General features: G+C 42.0%; 1 protein-coding gene across 5 annotated transcripts in view; it reads left to right on the forward strand.

The window, feature by feature from the left end:
• PAK1 (p21 (RAC1) activated kinase 1) overlaps positions 1-15,845 on the forward strand; it is an 86,541-nt gene that overhangs the window by 54,797 nt on the left and 15,899 nt on the right. For all 5 annotated transcript variants that reach the window (XM_069883251.1, XM_069883252.1, XM_069883254.1 and 2 more), the window contains 7 exons: positions 2,230-2,440; positions 7,471-7,571; positions 8,990-9,137; positions 10,232-10,269; positions 11,590-11,706; positions 12,005-12,179; positions 15,461-15,524. In XM_069883251.1, coding sequence (XP_069739352.1) covers positions 2,251-2,440; positions 7,471-7,571; positions 8,990-9,137; positions 10,232-10,269; positions 11,590-11,706; positions 12,005-12,179; positions 15,461-15,524 — 833 coding nt within the window. In that variant the 5' untranslated portion in view covers positions 2,230-2,250. The remainder of the gene's footprint in view (positions 1-2,229; positions 2,441-7,470; positions 7,572-8,989; positions 9,138-10,231; positions 10,270-11,589; positions 11,707-12,004; positions 12,180-15,460; positions 15,525-15,845) is intronic.

Below are 15,845 nucleotides of genomic sequence, written 5' to 3' on the forward strand. Positions count from 1 at the left end.
TCAGCCACGCCTGCAGCTCTAGGAATTCTGGTTGGTGGGGGAATCTTTGGATGCACCTCTATTCAAACCCCTGTGGGCGTAGAGCAGGGTGTTACAGCAACAGATGCGATGCCTGCTCCTAGGGAGGGCCGTTTGGCAGGCATGGAGCTGCCAACATTCGTTTTCCTTCTGCTTTCCTATTTGCAGCATATTCTTAGCACCTTCCCAGCAATTTGCTTTCTCATGGTTAAATAAGCTTCAGTGCAAAGAATGCGGCTTGTATGTGGCACTTTAGTTGTGCCAGTGCAGTAGCAACACCACTGACGCTGCAATCAGTGAAGCCTCAGTATCTTCGTGTTGGACAAGGTATGTGTACAGCAGTGGCTCCCAAATTTACCAGTTGAGTTTTAATTTAGACTTTTTTTTCCCCCACTGCTTAAATGAGAGAGTGGTCATTTGCACCACTTCATGGCTGTCACTCCAGCTGTCACTTAGTTCTCCTCTGTTTTTCACTGTAGAATGGCATGAGGCTGAAGTATGAGTGATGGGAGATGCACAGGGCACATGCAACAACACGCCCAGACAAATGCACAGCTAATTTTCCCCCCACCTCTCCCAAATGCCAAAACTGTCTCACCCTTCAAATCAATACCCCAAATACTAGTCTGTCACTTAAAATTCCATTACATAGTTGTGTTTGGAGGAAGCAGGGTTGGGGGCAAGCCTTTTATAAAGCACCCTGTGTGTAAAGGTTTGTCCAAAACCTTACAGGCTCTACAAAACCGCCAGCCCTCCCATTTAAGAGCAAGCATGAAAAAAACTGGAACGAAATAACTAGAGGAGAAGGTGGAGCTGCTGACCAGCCACAGCTTGGTAGGTGACAGCTATGGAACCCTTAGTAGGGACAGTTAAGAATGCTGCTTTGTGCTAAGTCTAACACATTGCAGCTGAGTGCCTTCAGCATTTGCCTTTCTTAACTCCCTGTAGCTGTTAGAGCAGTGAGCCCTGGGTCCAGGTCTTGCCACTTAGTGTTGAACATCCGTACCTGTGACAAAGAAGTCTTTGAAGACTGGCAGGGCAGTGTTGTGCAGTCATAGGACTGTCGTGTGGTTGTGGGATCTGTTTGGAGTGTAACCCAGTGTCGTTCCTCTGAGTCAAATCTATGGAAAAGCAGCTTCCTGGAAGTCAGCAGCAATCTCTGCTTTGAAACCAGACTACTTACTTGCAGAGAGCAAATTACTTATGACTTTCTGCCACCCAATAATTCTCTCTGAGTGAAACATCTTCCTTTACTGCCTTTGAAATTAGTAAAGCTGTTGAACTGTTTTTTCCCAAAGAGAAGTTGTTCCTGCTTTGGTCTTTATTCTGCAGTTAACGCCCCGACTTTCTTTTGAGAATATAATGCAGGCAAATTCCAGTTTCCAGAAGGATCTCACTGCAGCCAGATAGTGTCTGGAGTAATACTGATCTCATTTGGGTGGAACAGGCTAGTTGTTGCAGAATAATCTGTTACCCTATTCCAAAGCTTCTGTCTTTAAATCTGCACAGCAGGGATTATTTACTTAAGGATTTATGTGTGTTTGGGGATCTAGTTTTGTTTGACCCTTCCACAGAACAAAATGCAGTCACCTTTCTGGCGGCTGGAATTGTGCCTGAAGCGCGCCACTACCATGGGAAGGCCAGGGTTGTCCTGGGGCTAGAGATGGTGTGGGTACGGCTCTGTGCTCTCCCGGCCATCTCTGCTTCTGAACCAGTTCAGCAGCTTTTTAGCGAAGAAGCCCGAGTGGCTGCATCAAAACTCTTCAAAACCCACCTTCAGTTTTCTGTATTGTGCTGTGCTGGAAAGTGATGCGAACCTCTCGAGTAGTTTGTAGTGGGGCTAACATGGCTCTGAGAGCTCTTACGAGCTCAGCAATTTGGTGGCTCCTCTCAGGCTCCTCTCTTTGCTACCTCAGATTTATCACTCTACCTCCCCATCCTATGCTTTGCTTCATGGTTTTCATGAGAACTGGCTGTATCCTGAAGCAGGTGTTTCTTAATGATAAATTACTCAAAAGCTTGAAGATAGTTTTGTTAATAGAAAAAAGTTGGAGGTTGAGTAAAATTTGTTGCACCGGCACTGGGTCTGGATTGGTATGAGGTTACAAGCTGAGCTGCAAATACCTGGTTGTGGTTTATGTGACAATGTGTGATTCTAGTTTACAAAAAATAAACAAGGCTTCTTATGACTTTTCTTTTTCCTGTTCCTAGTAACGGCCTCCCCAAGTGAAGATGTCTAACAATGGAGTTGAAACAGAAGACAAACCACCGGCTCCTCCGATGAGAAATACCAGCACTATGATTGGATCGGGAAGCAAAGACGCTGGGACTTTAAACCATGGTTCAAAACCTTTGCCTCCCAACCCAGAAGAAAAGAAAAGGAAGGATCGATTTTACCGAGCTATTTTACCAGGAGATAAAAGTACAGTATTTTGTCTCTTCCTATAAACATCCTGTCTGAATGTTGCTCTGAATGACCTTAGTTGAGCACCTGATGGCTAGTGATGGTTTAGGTTTTAGAAAATGTGTGTTTGTTTCTTGCACAGCTCTCTTGGTTATTTTGGGGTACATAAGGTGCTGGCTGTAGATGTGATTTTTATAAAGATGAATCCTGCCACATGTGAACCATCTCACTTTCTCTGTTTTGTGCTCCATCCCCCCTTACATTATGAGAACAATGTCCCTGAAAACTGAGGCAAGCTCTGCCCCTTCCCAGCTTACCTTGTCCTTGGTGGTCTTGAGAAAGATAACTTTTTGTACCAGTTATAAGCTGGTATTGGCAATTTCTTTGTGGGGAATGGGGACAGGTCTTTTGGTTGGTTGTTGTCTTTAACAGCAAATAATTTGAGTGAGGCATAACTAACAGGCCATCTTCTGCCAGGCCTGTCATGTTACTATGTGGTCATTTACTCTGTTCTGGGGTTTGGGTCAGATGCTGTCTACTTGCTGTTAAGAATAATCCATTACTGCAAGTTCTTGCGCTTTTCTTGTGAACTGAAGGAATTTTCTCCTGTTTCAGGGACTGTGACAGATGGAAATGGAGATAGGAACTGTGAACTCTACATGAAATTCTAATTTTTAAGATCAGGATATTTTTAAAACCTCTCTCTCATGAATCTTTTGAAGTGGTGTAAGGAAAAAATCTCCATCCCCTAATACATGCTGGTTTCTTTTTATAGCTGACCTATTTTTTGGAGTTCCTCTTTCCAGCACATCCAATTGTTTTGTACAGTCTGCATTGAAATGCTATCTGGACACTGGATAACTAAAGACAAGCCTAGGTATCTTCAATTTCCTGGGCTTCAGGAGGGAGACTGCCTCCTTAATTTTTGTTAGCAATATTACTAATTCCAGTAGTTTAAATAAGATATAGATTAATTTTCTACTAAGTATTACAGCACTCCTTGTCATTATCTGATACCTTTGGCAACTTTGGATTATTTTACAAACATGGATTTTTGATTCTACTATCTAGAAACCCAGGAACTCCATGTTGAAAGTTTGCTGGATCTTGGTTAGAACTTGTCATTATGAACATTAATTCTAAAGAGCTGCAGGATTTTTCTGTTGGCTTACTTAAGGGAGTGGGTTTTTTAAATCTCTAGGCTCAACAGTTGCAGAGAACAAAGAAATCACCTGAAATTTATGGGTGAAAGAAATACAACCTGAAATGCTAGTTTGAAGTAGGTTTTAAAGGAGAGCTGCAAAAGTGAACAGTTTGTGTAAAATCAGTAGACAGGCTGCTGCTGGTTTGAAGATGTCTGTGTTTACTGAAGATTGGCCAAAGTAGCAGATGCTTCAAGACATGAGAGATTTTTGTTTAGCCAAGCCCAGCAGAGCCTTCTGTTTCAATATACCTACCTGAAGGAGAATGGTTGCTTCTGTACTCTGATTCCTGTTGAGCCAAAAAATACCTTTAGCAGTGTCACCTTCACTCCAGATGGGTTGATTTTCATCTTATGAAAACTATTCCTCATCTCATGATGATAACTACATTCTCAGTCCCTCCTGCTGCTTAAACATTAATGAAACTCTTGGGTCTTCAGACAGTCTCTTTGTGCCTGAAATGATTTGGGTGTTATTTCTTATTTTGGCTGGCCTAAATGGGGAGTTGTTTTCAATTCAGTTAGAGGAATGTAATTTGGGGCAAATCTGTCACCTTTGGATCCTTACCCAGGGAAGCCAGTGATTTGTGCTTAGCCTCTGCTGGGGTTGTAAAGACCCTGTAAAGATTTGAAATACTCTGCAGTTAATTTTGCTAGCAAATACAGACATGGGCTTTTATGCTGCAGCCTGAGAGCTGCTGAAGTTGATGCTGTTAATCCGTTTGTAGCCTTTTACTCAGGGCAGGGAGCAGCACTAAAGGAAAAGATGGTGAAGAGGTTGTGCCTTACACAAAGGTGCAGCTCAAACACGTGGAGTCCTGCTGTGGAGCAGCTGACAGACCTGTTGAGAGCTTGTGATTCCTGATCAGAGGGGAAGCCAACAAAGTGGGGGAATCCTGAGGGCATCTTTTACAAGTCACTGAATCAAGAAGGGCAGCTCTAGCTGAAGGTGCTTTGAAAGGAGTTTTTTCCATTGCACTATACCCGAGCGTGAACAGAGCTGTGGTGTAAAGGACACATGGTGCTTAAATCACGGGCCTCATTCATGTTTGCAGATTTCGTTGAGCTATGTCGCCTTGCAAAGCTGCTCTGGAAGTGTCGTGCTCTATCTGCACAATTTAGAGTGTATCTTTATTTAAGATTCTTCAAGGGCTTTGACTTATTGCAAGGATACTATGATCACTGTAGAGGGGAGATTAAGTGTTTAGTAAGATGGAGAGTGCGTGTATAATTATTTTTGTCTTCTGTCTCCTGTTATGACATAAATATTTACTGAAAAAATCAATTGTGCTATTAATGGTTTAATATATTTAGGCTGTCAGATTTTGGATCAAAAGCTTCTTAAGTTTGTTGTCCTCCGAGACTAATGGAGGAAAATCTCTGAATTCGTGTCAGCTTTGTGTATGTTATCATGATGGTCAATTCAGCCTGGGCACTATAAAACCGTGACTGGGGCAGGCAGGAAGATTTTAAAAAGTATAGAGAACAATTGTGGTTTCACCTGCTGTAACGTTACAGCTAAGGCAAAGTAATTGTTGCGTGAGTTTGTGGTAGCTGTCCCAGATAGTTGTTCAGAGTCACGGAAAATGCAAAGGGTTGAGATGCTGTAGGAAATGGTTGCTTAGGAAATTAAGATAATTGGGAGAACATTAACTGCTTCGAGGGTATGAAAACAACATAAGTCATAAATGCAGAAAAATGTCTTTCTATTGCTATATGGCAGTGTAGCTGTACTGAAACTCTCTACCTTTGTGTTGAACATGAACAGAGAGCTGCAATGTTGATGTGGCAGAGGCCATTTCATTATTTAATCAATCCTGCCAGAACTGATATTACTGCTCTGTGTAGGTGAGGCTCATTCAGACCGTTGTCTGCTGCGCTGGATAAGTCAGCAGTCATCTCAGTTTGCTGGTTTAACGGATACTGAAATGCAGAGAACTTGATTGCAGAGAACTTTATTGGGATTTGAGTGTGCAGCAGGGAACTCTGGCTGTCTGAATGTAGAAATAAAATAAAAGCACTTGTAAAAAGCGTATTGACTTCTGGATACCAACTTCATGTGCTGAAGTTTTTTAGGGGTACGTTCAAATCCACTGTGGCAATTGTCCTGGACCATGTGTGGGCGTGCATCACATGTGCAGTGCTCCTGCATTGTGGTGCTAGTACAGGTGTGCTCCTTTTCCTCACCTGAGTGATGGGCTTCTAGGCTGAGCTGACTCCTTACTCTTTGGCTTGGAAGAACAGACTCATTTTGCAGACAGGTCTATAGAATATGGTGCCTCTGATAGCTCTGTCTGCCTCTCTTTTCCTCTTGCTTTCCACCCACCACTAATGCGTGCAGCTTTTTCTCTATACCTGCTGGATGCAGCTGCTTGTTCCTTTGGCAGGCCTCTGTGCTGCAGATGCTCACCATCTGCTAACAAGCATCTGCTTCTATCTCCTTCTACCTCCCCCTCTGTGATGAGTCCTCCAGCACTTCAGCTTCTCTCCTCCTTCCCCTTGGCAACTCTGTCACTCTTCTTCGATTGAGCTTCCCACATCCCCTTTGTTTGAAAGAGGGATTGAAAACAATCTGTTCCATCTTCCTTTCCCAAAAGGATCCTTTTCTTTCTCCAAAATTACTCTGTGCAACAGTAACTCTGTAATGATGCAGAGAACAGTGCCAGAGCTGGCAGTGAAGGAGACAGGATTTGGTCCTTTGGGGCAAGTTCTGACCATCTCTTCTCAACTAGTCACCAGCAGTGTTAACTAATCACAATACTGAGTATTGGCCTCACAGATTTCTGAAATACCTGGGGGCTGGCATTCATGTTGCCAAAAATGCACTGGGGAATGCCAGCCATGAAACAAATTCCATTTGGCTTTAGATACAAAAGGTAGCAGCTGGGAAACATTGGTTTAGTCACCTTCTCTTGGCTCTGCTTATTTTATAACTCCAAGCAGCAGCAAATCCAAGTGGAACAAGGCTCTTCCTTGAAATGATCTCAATTTCTGGAGGACAGTAAATATTGCAAGAAAGCTGGAGTCCTTACTAAGTCACGAATACAGATGAACTTGTCCAAGGCATAATAATAATCTTGTATGAAGACCTGACTTGAAAATTTGCAGGGTGCATCTGCTTTGATTTATTTCCTTTCCTGGTTCTTTCTGACTTCTGCTCCTCACCTGCCAGGTTCTGCCTCTTGCTCTGGGTCTTCAAAGCCTGTTATTAAAACCACATTTAGTTCATTTTGTGACCATGCAAATATAAATGGTCTTACTCATATAAGATTTTGCAGCAAAAGCATGCACATTTTATTTGGCTTTCTTCATAAACTCTGTTTTGAGGATGTAGGATGAAGGAAGAAATTTATAAGCAGCATTTGTAGTTAATTTTGTTCTTGTCTAAATATGAGAGGTAAGTGTATATTTAACAGCACTTTGTTTTTTTTTAAAGTTGCTTAAAACAACAAATAAAAAGTATGTTCAAAGCTGCATGACTCCAACTTACTGTCACTGTGGTGCTTTTGATTCTGACCTGTGTAAATCTGAGTGAATATTTTAGGTAAATAGCTCTTGTGCTATTGAGTTTAGCCTTACCGGTTGATACTTGACATACTCAAGCTATCAGTTTCCTTGGCTGATGCATGTCTTGTATGTGGACTTGGATTTTTTTTTTTTTTTGTCCACTCACTGTGGCTGCTCTTAAGTGGGATAAGAAGGTTTCTAAAGTTGCTATTTGGCTGCCCCAGATCAAAATCTTGTAAATAGCAAAAGGGGGTGTATTTGGGTAGGTAAATTGGAAGCTGCTGGGAGCGTTTTAATTCTTGATGGGTTTTTACATCTTTTTTGTTATTGTCTCTTCCAGCCAATAAAAAGAAAGAGAAAGAACGGCCAGAGATCTCCCTTCCTTCAGACTTTGAACACACAATTCATGTGGGGTTTGATGCAGTCACGGGAGAATTCACAGTAAGTGCACCTAGAGTAGAAGGGAATTGTGTGGTTTGCCCTGTTGCTGGGGGGAGCCAGATCCCATCAATCTTTTACATAGTAATGCTGGAAAGGCTATCACCACCATCGAGTTTGATCTCCTTTGAAACACATCTGCAGAGGTTACCCACTAAATCCTGCTGAGAGACTGTTCGTCAGACTTGGCACGTCCTCGAAGCCCAGGCTGCCAGCAAACTTTTTCTTTCCTGCTTTTTTTGGCCGATGTGAACAGCAAAAACAGCAAAGCGTGGTATATCTCTCCTTCTGTCCCTTCCTTTTCTAGAGCTGGATTAGGTCTACAGAATAGTCCGTATCCATCGAGTGGGGGTCTGAGAATTCCCCATTAGGAGACGTGCAACTACACATAACTATTTATGACATAACATGTGTGCTGTCCTAAGGCTAAATATTGGATGCCTTTATGCTTTTTTTTTAATTAGCATGCAAAATGCTATGAAGACAGAGTTGTATTTCATAGTATTATTCCTCTTAATTTTCATTATTGAGGTAATATTTAATAGCAACAGAAATTGTTTGTGAGCGAGCTGTTTTTACTTGTCCTTAATATGCTTCTTTTTCAGGGACTTTGCTCTTCTAAGCCAAATTGCGTGTACAGTTGTGTTTTTCATGTTGGCCTCTAGACTTACCTAAGTTAACGTAGATGTACTAGTGGGGCATTACCTGAGTGGTATATCTAGCCATCCTGTTAAACAGGGAGGGTAACTTTATTGATAAAGGATTCCATTCACTTGCTGCTTCATTTATACAAAGTGTTACTCTTGTTCGTGGTGAAAGGTACAAGTCAGGCAGTACTCTGGATAAATTTATTTTCTATAATGAAATTCTAAGCTTCATACGGGAGGTAAATATCACTGCTTACCCAGCTCTGGTTACAACAGGCACCAAACCAGTATTATCAAGGAACTCTAGTGCTGCAAGAGGACTCTGATGAATGTTGCATGTTCATTGTGCTAGATACTATACAGTGTATAGTTCGATAGTCTTTCTTGGATATGTGTAAATATGTGTATTCCTGTGCATAAAGTTTTTGGTGGTTTTTTTTTTTTTTTTCTACTTAAGGCTCTTCCTGAGCTGCAGCATTTGGGTCTTTTCCTTTCTATCTTTTGAATTTTGGTCTTCAAAGGCCATGGGGATTGCCAGAGGCCCGTGAACATAGTGGCAATGTGTGGCCATGTAAGGAATGTGTGACATGTAACAGAGACAGTGGCTAAGAAAGCATCGATCCACCACCTCTTTTCCTTTCCTCTCTTCTTTACTCCTATTTATCTCACAGCACTAAGTAACCCTGGAAACTGTGGCAGAACTGTGGTGGCAGGTGTGTGTGCTGTGAACCACATTAGGCTGACTGGGATCTAATGAGGTACATCTCCCCACAGGGAATGCCGGAGCAGTGGGCACGTTTACTACAGACTTCCAACATTACCAAGTCGGAGCAGAAGAAGAACCCCCAGGCAGTGCTGGATGTATTGGAGTTTTACAACTCCAAGAAGATCTCTAACAGCCAGAAGTACATGAGTTTCACAGGTACATGGCGATTGTCTCATACAGCTGCTTTGTCCAACATTCCATTAGTCACTACCTGTGATGTTTCTTTCATTTAATTAACAAGCAGATCTGTCTTTTCAAGGAAAATGTGAGTGAGATTCTGTGGCTCTCAAGCACCCCTCTTCCTTTAAAAGGCTGTTCTGTTAATCCTGGTGTCTCACATAGCTACAAAAGAGAGGAGGTCAGCCAGCTAAAGGTCAGCCAAAACCCCAAACACAGATTTTTCTGAAGGTTACAGCCAGCAACTGGAGGGCAGATCCCAGAGTGTTGGTGTAGGGTTCCCAGTGATAAAAAGCCCTGTATAAAAAGGCAGCTAAATTTGTAACACTTTCAGTTACCACTTGGCGTGGATGCGGATGCTGCTTTGTGCATGCTTGGATTGAAGGTGTTTCTGTTCCCACGTGCCATGATTGAGGAATATGCCTCAGCTGCTAGGTGCTTGATAGCTGCTGGCTGAATTCCTCTAAAAAATCAAAGCTGCCAAAGTTTTGTGCCATCTTTGTGTGGATTATCTGCCCACTGGAGAACTCCCACAATCACCATTTGTTTTCCCTTTCAACTCTAACTCCCTCCCTTTCTAAAAATTAACTGCTGATTTGGTCCTTTAAGGACATATACCAGTCTGGTGACATGTTTCTTAATTAGGAAGGCTCCAAGGAGGGGTAAAAGCACAGGTCTTCCCCATATGTGCATGTATAGTCAAAAAGGAAGCCCACCAGTTGATTCGTGGGACCCTTTGTTGCTGTTCCAGGGAGATTAGGTGGCTGAGATTGAACATCTTGCACTGCCTCTGGTGGTGATTTAATGCATTGAAATTTTTTTTTGTGTATGGGTGGAGGACAGTATTAATTTGGGTGTTGCTCTGGGAAAATGGCATTTGTCTGAAGGTTTTTTTTAACTTATGTTCCCACATCTGCCAGGTGTTGGCTTGTTCTGGGCAGCTGAAGATAATGCCTGGGTTTGGGAGCAGCCTTTTTTCCTAACCCTTCAAAAGGAAATGTCTCTTCCTCTTCTCCCCACTGCTGCTGTGTTTACAACTCATTTATAACAGCATTACTATCTGTCTCTTTCAGATAAATCGACAGAGGATTACAATTCATCAAATACATTGGTAAGCCTTATATCCACATTTTGTCTTGAGTTTGGAGATTTTAAAACTTGCATAAAGTAGTTAACTATATGTAAACTTTTGGTTTGCTTAGTGTTTTAAGATCTAAACTTACATATATTTGTGTAGTGAATACATGTTTATGGAAACAGGCATGGTCCTTTCACATTTTTTTTTTCAGCATGGGGAGAATCAAGTAAACAGAAGAAGCTTTTTATTAGTGAATAGTGAAGTAGTGAATAGAAAACAGAGAGTTAACGTGTAGAAGTACTTCTGTTTTCATAGAAGTTGTTCAGTTCCTTTACCTAGAATTTGATAACTGCTCTGCTTTCAAGATTTATATGTCTCTATAAACATCTGTGGTCTAACAAAGTTTATAATTACTAGCCTGGCCTGCAATGTCTGATTGACCAAAACTAATGTAGATGAGTGTTAATTAACTGAACTAATCTGCAGCAGAAGAGGAAATAAAAGGTTCTGCTTCTCTCTGCTTGACCTTTAGTCTGTCCCTACCAGGGCAGACACCACTCCTGTTTGCTTTGTTAGAAGACACAAGCTGAAAAACTTTGTAGTATTTCGTTATGTGAGTGTGAGATGGAAGAAACAAAACTTTCAGTTTAAGATGATTCATAATCACAATTCCGTCATCTCTTGTTTTCTCACTGCTATATAATTATCTAGAGTTGTCTTGTTCTGCCTCCTTTCAGAAGCATCATATTCAGATCTGACCGTTTAGAACTCCCTGCAAATAGAAAAGGAGAATGTTTCTGCCATTGTTCATTATTACATGTCATTGTACATCAATCCTCAGGAGTTTAGCATACAGTCTAATACTTAAACCAATGTTAACTACCTCCCAACATTTAGAGAAAACATTAAAATTCCGATGCAAATTAAAACATTTAAAGATAGAAATCTCTAATCTGCATGATCAAGGTTTGAAGTAAGCAACATAAGCAGGGACAGATATTTCCCGACGCAGATGATGTCCCCAGAATTGCTAGGTCTGCTGTGTAGATGTTAGGCAGGCAGTGAGAGAGCCCAGGTGGGTCTCAGGTCTTTGGGAAGAGGATTGCCATCACACAGCCAGATGACAATCTCTGTCTGAACAGTGTCAGGCAGTGCTGGACTGCTTCTCCCTTTTCTGTGAAGGCTCAGTATTGTTGGAGTTTGAATTTTTCAGATATTGTAACTTGCTAGCCTGTTCTTTTTTTTTTTATTTTTTCCTGCCTTTGCTTCAGTGCAGTCTCTAAGGGTCTTAATCCAATGTTTGTGATTCTGTTTATAAAAAGTGATTAAGTTTTTATTTTTTCTTGCATGCAGAATGTAAAGGCTGTCTCTGAGACTCCTGCAGTGCCGTCAGTGTCTGAAGATGAAGATGATGAAGATGATGCAGCTCCACCCCCTGTGATAGCTCCACGCCCTGAACACACAAAATCTGTGAGCAAAAATACTTCTTCAGCCCCTGCTGCTGCAGTCATGGTTGAATTTTGGCTGTGGATCCTCATCCACACTGCATGGTGTGGTGGGAGCTATTCCTTCTGGAAAAGTGCCTTTGTATTATCACCTGCCTAGTTTAGGGGAGGACAAGAGAGTCCTTGCTTAGTGATGTAGTTGTTAACAAAGTAGCTGTAGAAATACGTCTCTGACAACAAGAACAAAAATAACAAGGTGACTAGACATGTTTAAGTCTTCATCTGATTTGTATTAATATGTGTGTTTTTCTCAACAAAATTAGATATACACTCGCTCTGTGATAGAACCTCTTCCTCCTCCTACCAGAGATGTGGCAACCTCTCCTATTTCTTCTCCCACGGAAAACAGCACAACAGCACCTGACATGCTGATCAGGAACACGGAGAAACAAAAGAAAAAGCCAAAAATGTCAGATGAAGAGATCTTGGAGAAATTAAGTATGTCCTATTTAAACAACAACAACAAAAAATTCAGGTCCTGCTGTATTGATTTCTCAAAATCTTAATGAGCTGAAATGTTTTGACATTTCAATTTTGAGATCCCTTACCAAAGACACTGTGTTGTGACTGTGTGCCAAAACCAGCGGCAGATGTAAGGAGGGAGCATAGATGTAAGCTGAGCACCTGTTATTCTAACTGAAGTCCTTGAGGAGTTAGATCCTCAGGCTCTGCAAAACAAGCCCTCAATAAGTAAAATCTACTTGACTAGGAAGTCTGAGATTGTGCCATGAGTGTGGATGGCTATGTTGAAGCGTTGGACATGAGGTATCCAAAAGATGGAGAGAAAATTAATGCCTTCCCAAGTTCACCTTACGTAATACCGTGGTGTAAAGTGACTTGGTTATTTTTAAGTGCCTTAATGTTGTGTGGGTACCCAAATCAGTGGTGGTTTCTAAGAAAAAATGATCATGTCTCTCTGTTGTGTCCGAGTGTCTATAATGGTCCCAGGTTCAGTTCAAGTACTCCTCTGCTGCTTGGTGGTTTTGGGTTATGCCGTGGTATATCCAGCAGCTAAACCAGCTCTTCTGTGCAATTGATCTCTGTCCTCATCCTGGGCCAGTTTTTATTGTGATGGAGCATTTCTCGTTCTTTGAACTACTAATCCTGTATTTATTACATACGTACCTTGCTTGTCACTTGCTGTCAGTTGTGTTAGCACCTTTATAGTCAGGCTGGTCTCCTCAGTTGAGGGGATACCCCTAATGTTCAGTATTTTATGAAGCAAAGACTAGTAGCTAGAGGAAGGAAAATGTAATCTGAGAGCATAACTTTAAAAGCCAAAATTAAAATGGCATCCAAGTACCTCATTCCTCTAAAAAAACCATAAATTGAATTGATGGCGTGTTAAGTGGAACTACTTGCTATTGGAAACTCATACCCATTGTTTCAAAATAGGAACTTCACTCACTTAATTTGCAGGACCATTGAGGATTCAAGCCATTTTTGTGCTTGCTCAGTTAGAGCAAGCAGGGACTGTGGCAAGAAAACAGTGCTATTCTAATACAAAAAGTCTTGCTTGTGTAATGAAGAGAAATGCAAGTGCTGCTCTTAGGGGTGTTGGGAAGCAGCTGTACCTTCTGACACCTTGCTTGCTCCAGCAAGTGGTGTTTAGCACTGAACTGCTTCTTTAACATTATGAATACACAGATGTGTGTGAAGTTCAGTGGCCTTTGATATGTATCAGCTTCTAGATGTGAGCAAGTCAGAAATATGCAATGAAGTTTAAATCCTGTTGTAAACTGATGTTTTTTCACCAGGGGCAGTGGAGTTGTACTTGTGCTAAGGCTTGCAACTTTTTCATGCCTTAGTTTGACATGTGAATAAAAATGACTAAAATCTTAAGGCGTATTTATATTTACATGTACTGAAGGTTAAAAGGAAGCAGATGAATCTCCACCTCTTAGCATTAACACAACATTGGTGCAAACATTAATGAATCTTCACCTCACTGTTTGGAAAGTAGGAAATGTTATCTCATTTTACGGATGAGAGCATTAAACATCCTCTTCTCACTACAGCATTCTGTCCTGACTCTGCCTTGGGGAAGCATTTGCACATCTAATTCTCTGAACTTGTAGCCTGTGTTTGGCTTTGAGGGAAAGTTTGTGACCAGGTGTCCAGAAATACTTGCCCTCAGGACAGACGCATTGCTTCTGTAATTTTACAGTGGATTTTGTATAGGTGGACTTGTCTCTTGCCCTCCTTTCCAAACAAGGACCATATTCCCTTCTTTCACCTCTGCCCTGAACCCTGTGGGTTTGGCTGCTCTCCGGTGCAACCTAAAAATAGCCTGCTCTTACTCTACTTGTTACTGGATTTCTTGGCCTAATGACCATGAACAATTTTTTTTTCCACAATACATCTGTTTAGGCTCAGCCCTAGATCCCTGTGAAAGCAGCACCATATGTTGGCAGCCTGAGTGACTTGCAAACATTATCTCTGCATTCCTTGATCTTGTTAGCCACTCTGGAGCTGTTAGAGAGGAGACTTGCTCCTAGCTGAGCTCTAGGAATTGTGAGCTCTGGTTTCTTCAGCCTAGAAGGGGCATGGTGCCTGCTGGATATACGGATGTTATGGATATTAGTTAATATTTGTAGGGAGCATTGAGTGATGCTCCTTTTGTCAGCTTCTCCAGTTTACCCTTTTGCAACCCGCCATGCAACTTGCAGGACTCCAGCAAATCTATCCCGATCTAGTGGGATGTCTCTGCCCATGGCAGGGGCTTTGGAACTAGACGATCTTTAAAGTCCCTTCCAACCCAAACTATTTTATGATTCCATCCAGCCTGCCCACCACCTCCTGCCCTTGTGCTGAGAGCTCCTTCCCCCTGTACAGAAAACATTGTCTTCCTCATGGGTGCCCAATCCACCTTGGGCCTGAGTGGCCCCTTACCACCCATGGTGCAGAACACCAGGCAAAGTGCTTTTCTGCCTAAGAGCTACAATAACACACTTTCTTCTGGCTGAACAGCCACCTTAAGAGAGAATGATCTGAGATAGCCTTGGGTTGCTCTCCAAAACCGGAGCAATGCTGCAGTTGAGTTGTAATTGCTGCTGAAACCTGCACTGACTGTTGGGTTCCTAGAAGAGCATCCGAGCAATGCCCAGGCCAGGGCAGGGGAGATTTGGATCTGAAAAGTTTCTCCAGCTACCCCTCTGAGTCTTGCAACCCAGTTATTGGCTCAGTAATGGCTACAGTTGTGCAGATAAGGAAATGTCATAAATACTTTTCTTCTGTCAGAAATTGTTGTGGTGTAGGGAGATCTTTGGCTACATTTTCAGCAGACTGTTGGCTCTAAGATGAACGAAGCCCTGGCCTCCAACTTCAGAGGACATTGCAGTTCAGGCACATCTTAGATCATTTGGCATATTGAAGCTGGGGGTCACTTTAAGTTGCAGGTTTACATATGTGAGGGCCATGTATCCCCATCCTGTGCCTGGCAGCGTGCAGTCACTGGCTTCTAGTGAAGGTTAAATGTGCTTAATGTCTGTTTTCCACCATTCCTGAAGAGAAATACCTGTGAGGGAGGAATGTCACAGCTGGTATGTGTGTAAATAACTGAGGACTGACTTGGCGCTTGTGTGCCTCTGCATTTCTGACAAGTAGTTCATGAAGCTTGGCAGAGCATGCTATGGCTGTGGGGCTGCTCCTAAAGAACAATTGGTTCTTACAGCTGTACAAAAAAGCGCTTATAAGATCCTCTTTTTTTTTTTCCATAGGAAGTATTGTGAGTGTGGGTGATCCAAAAAAGAAGTACACGTGTTTTGAGAAGATTGGACAAGGGTTAGTATATGCTCCTCTCTCTCCTAAATCTTTCCTTATGCTAAGACGGAAGTACTGAAACCAGGCTAAGTCAGTTTGCTGGAAAAGGTCTTGGTGATGCTTTAGAGAGGTTTTTCTTCAGTTGTGTTTTTTAATTTTCCCTTTTTGTTTGTTTGTTTGTGTTTTTTTGGTTGGTTTTGGTGGGTTCAACACATACACCTTTCTCTCCCCAACCCCCAGCTCTTCTCCCTTTCCTGGCAAAGTCTTGAATCACAGGGACTGTTTTTTTTCGTGTGACTGTGTTTTAACGTAAGAAAATATGTCATTAGATGATCACATTGC

The sequence above is a fragment of the Phaenicophaeus curvirostris genome, chromosome 1, assembly GCF_032191515.1.
Source record: "Phaenicophaeus curvirostris isolate KB17595 chromosome 1, BPBGC_Pcur_1.0, whole genome shotgun sequence".
NCBI lineage: Eukaryota > Metazoa > Chordata > Aves > Cuculiformes > Cuculidae > Phaenicophaeus > Phaenicophaeus curvirostris.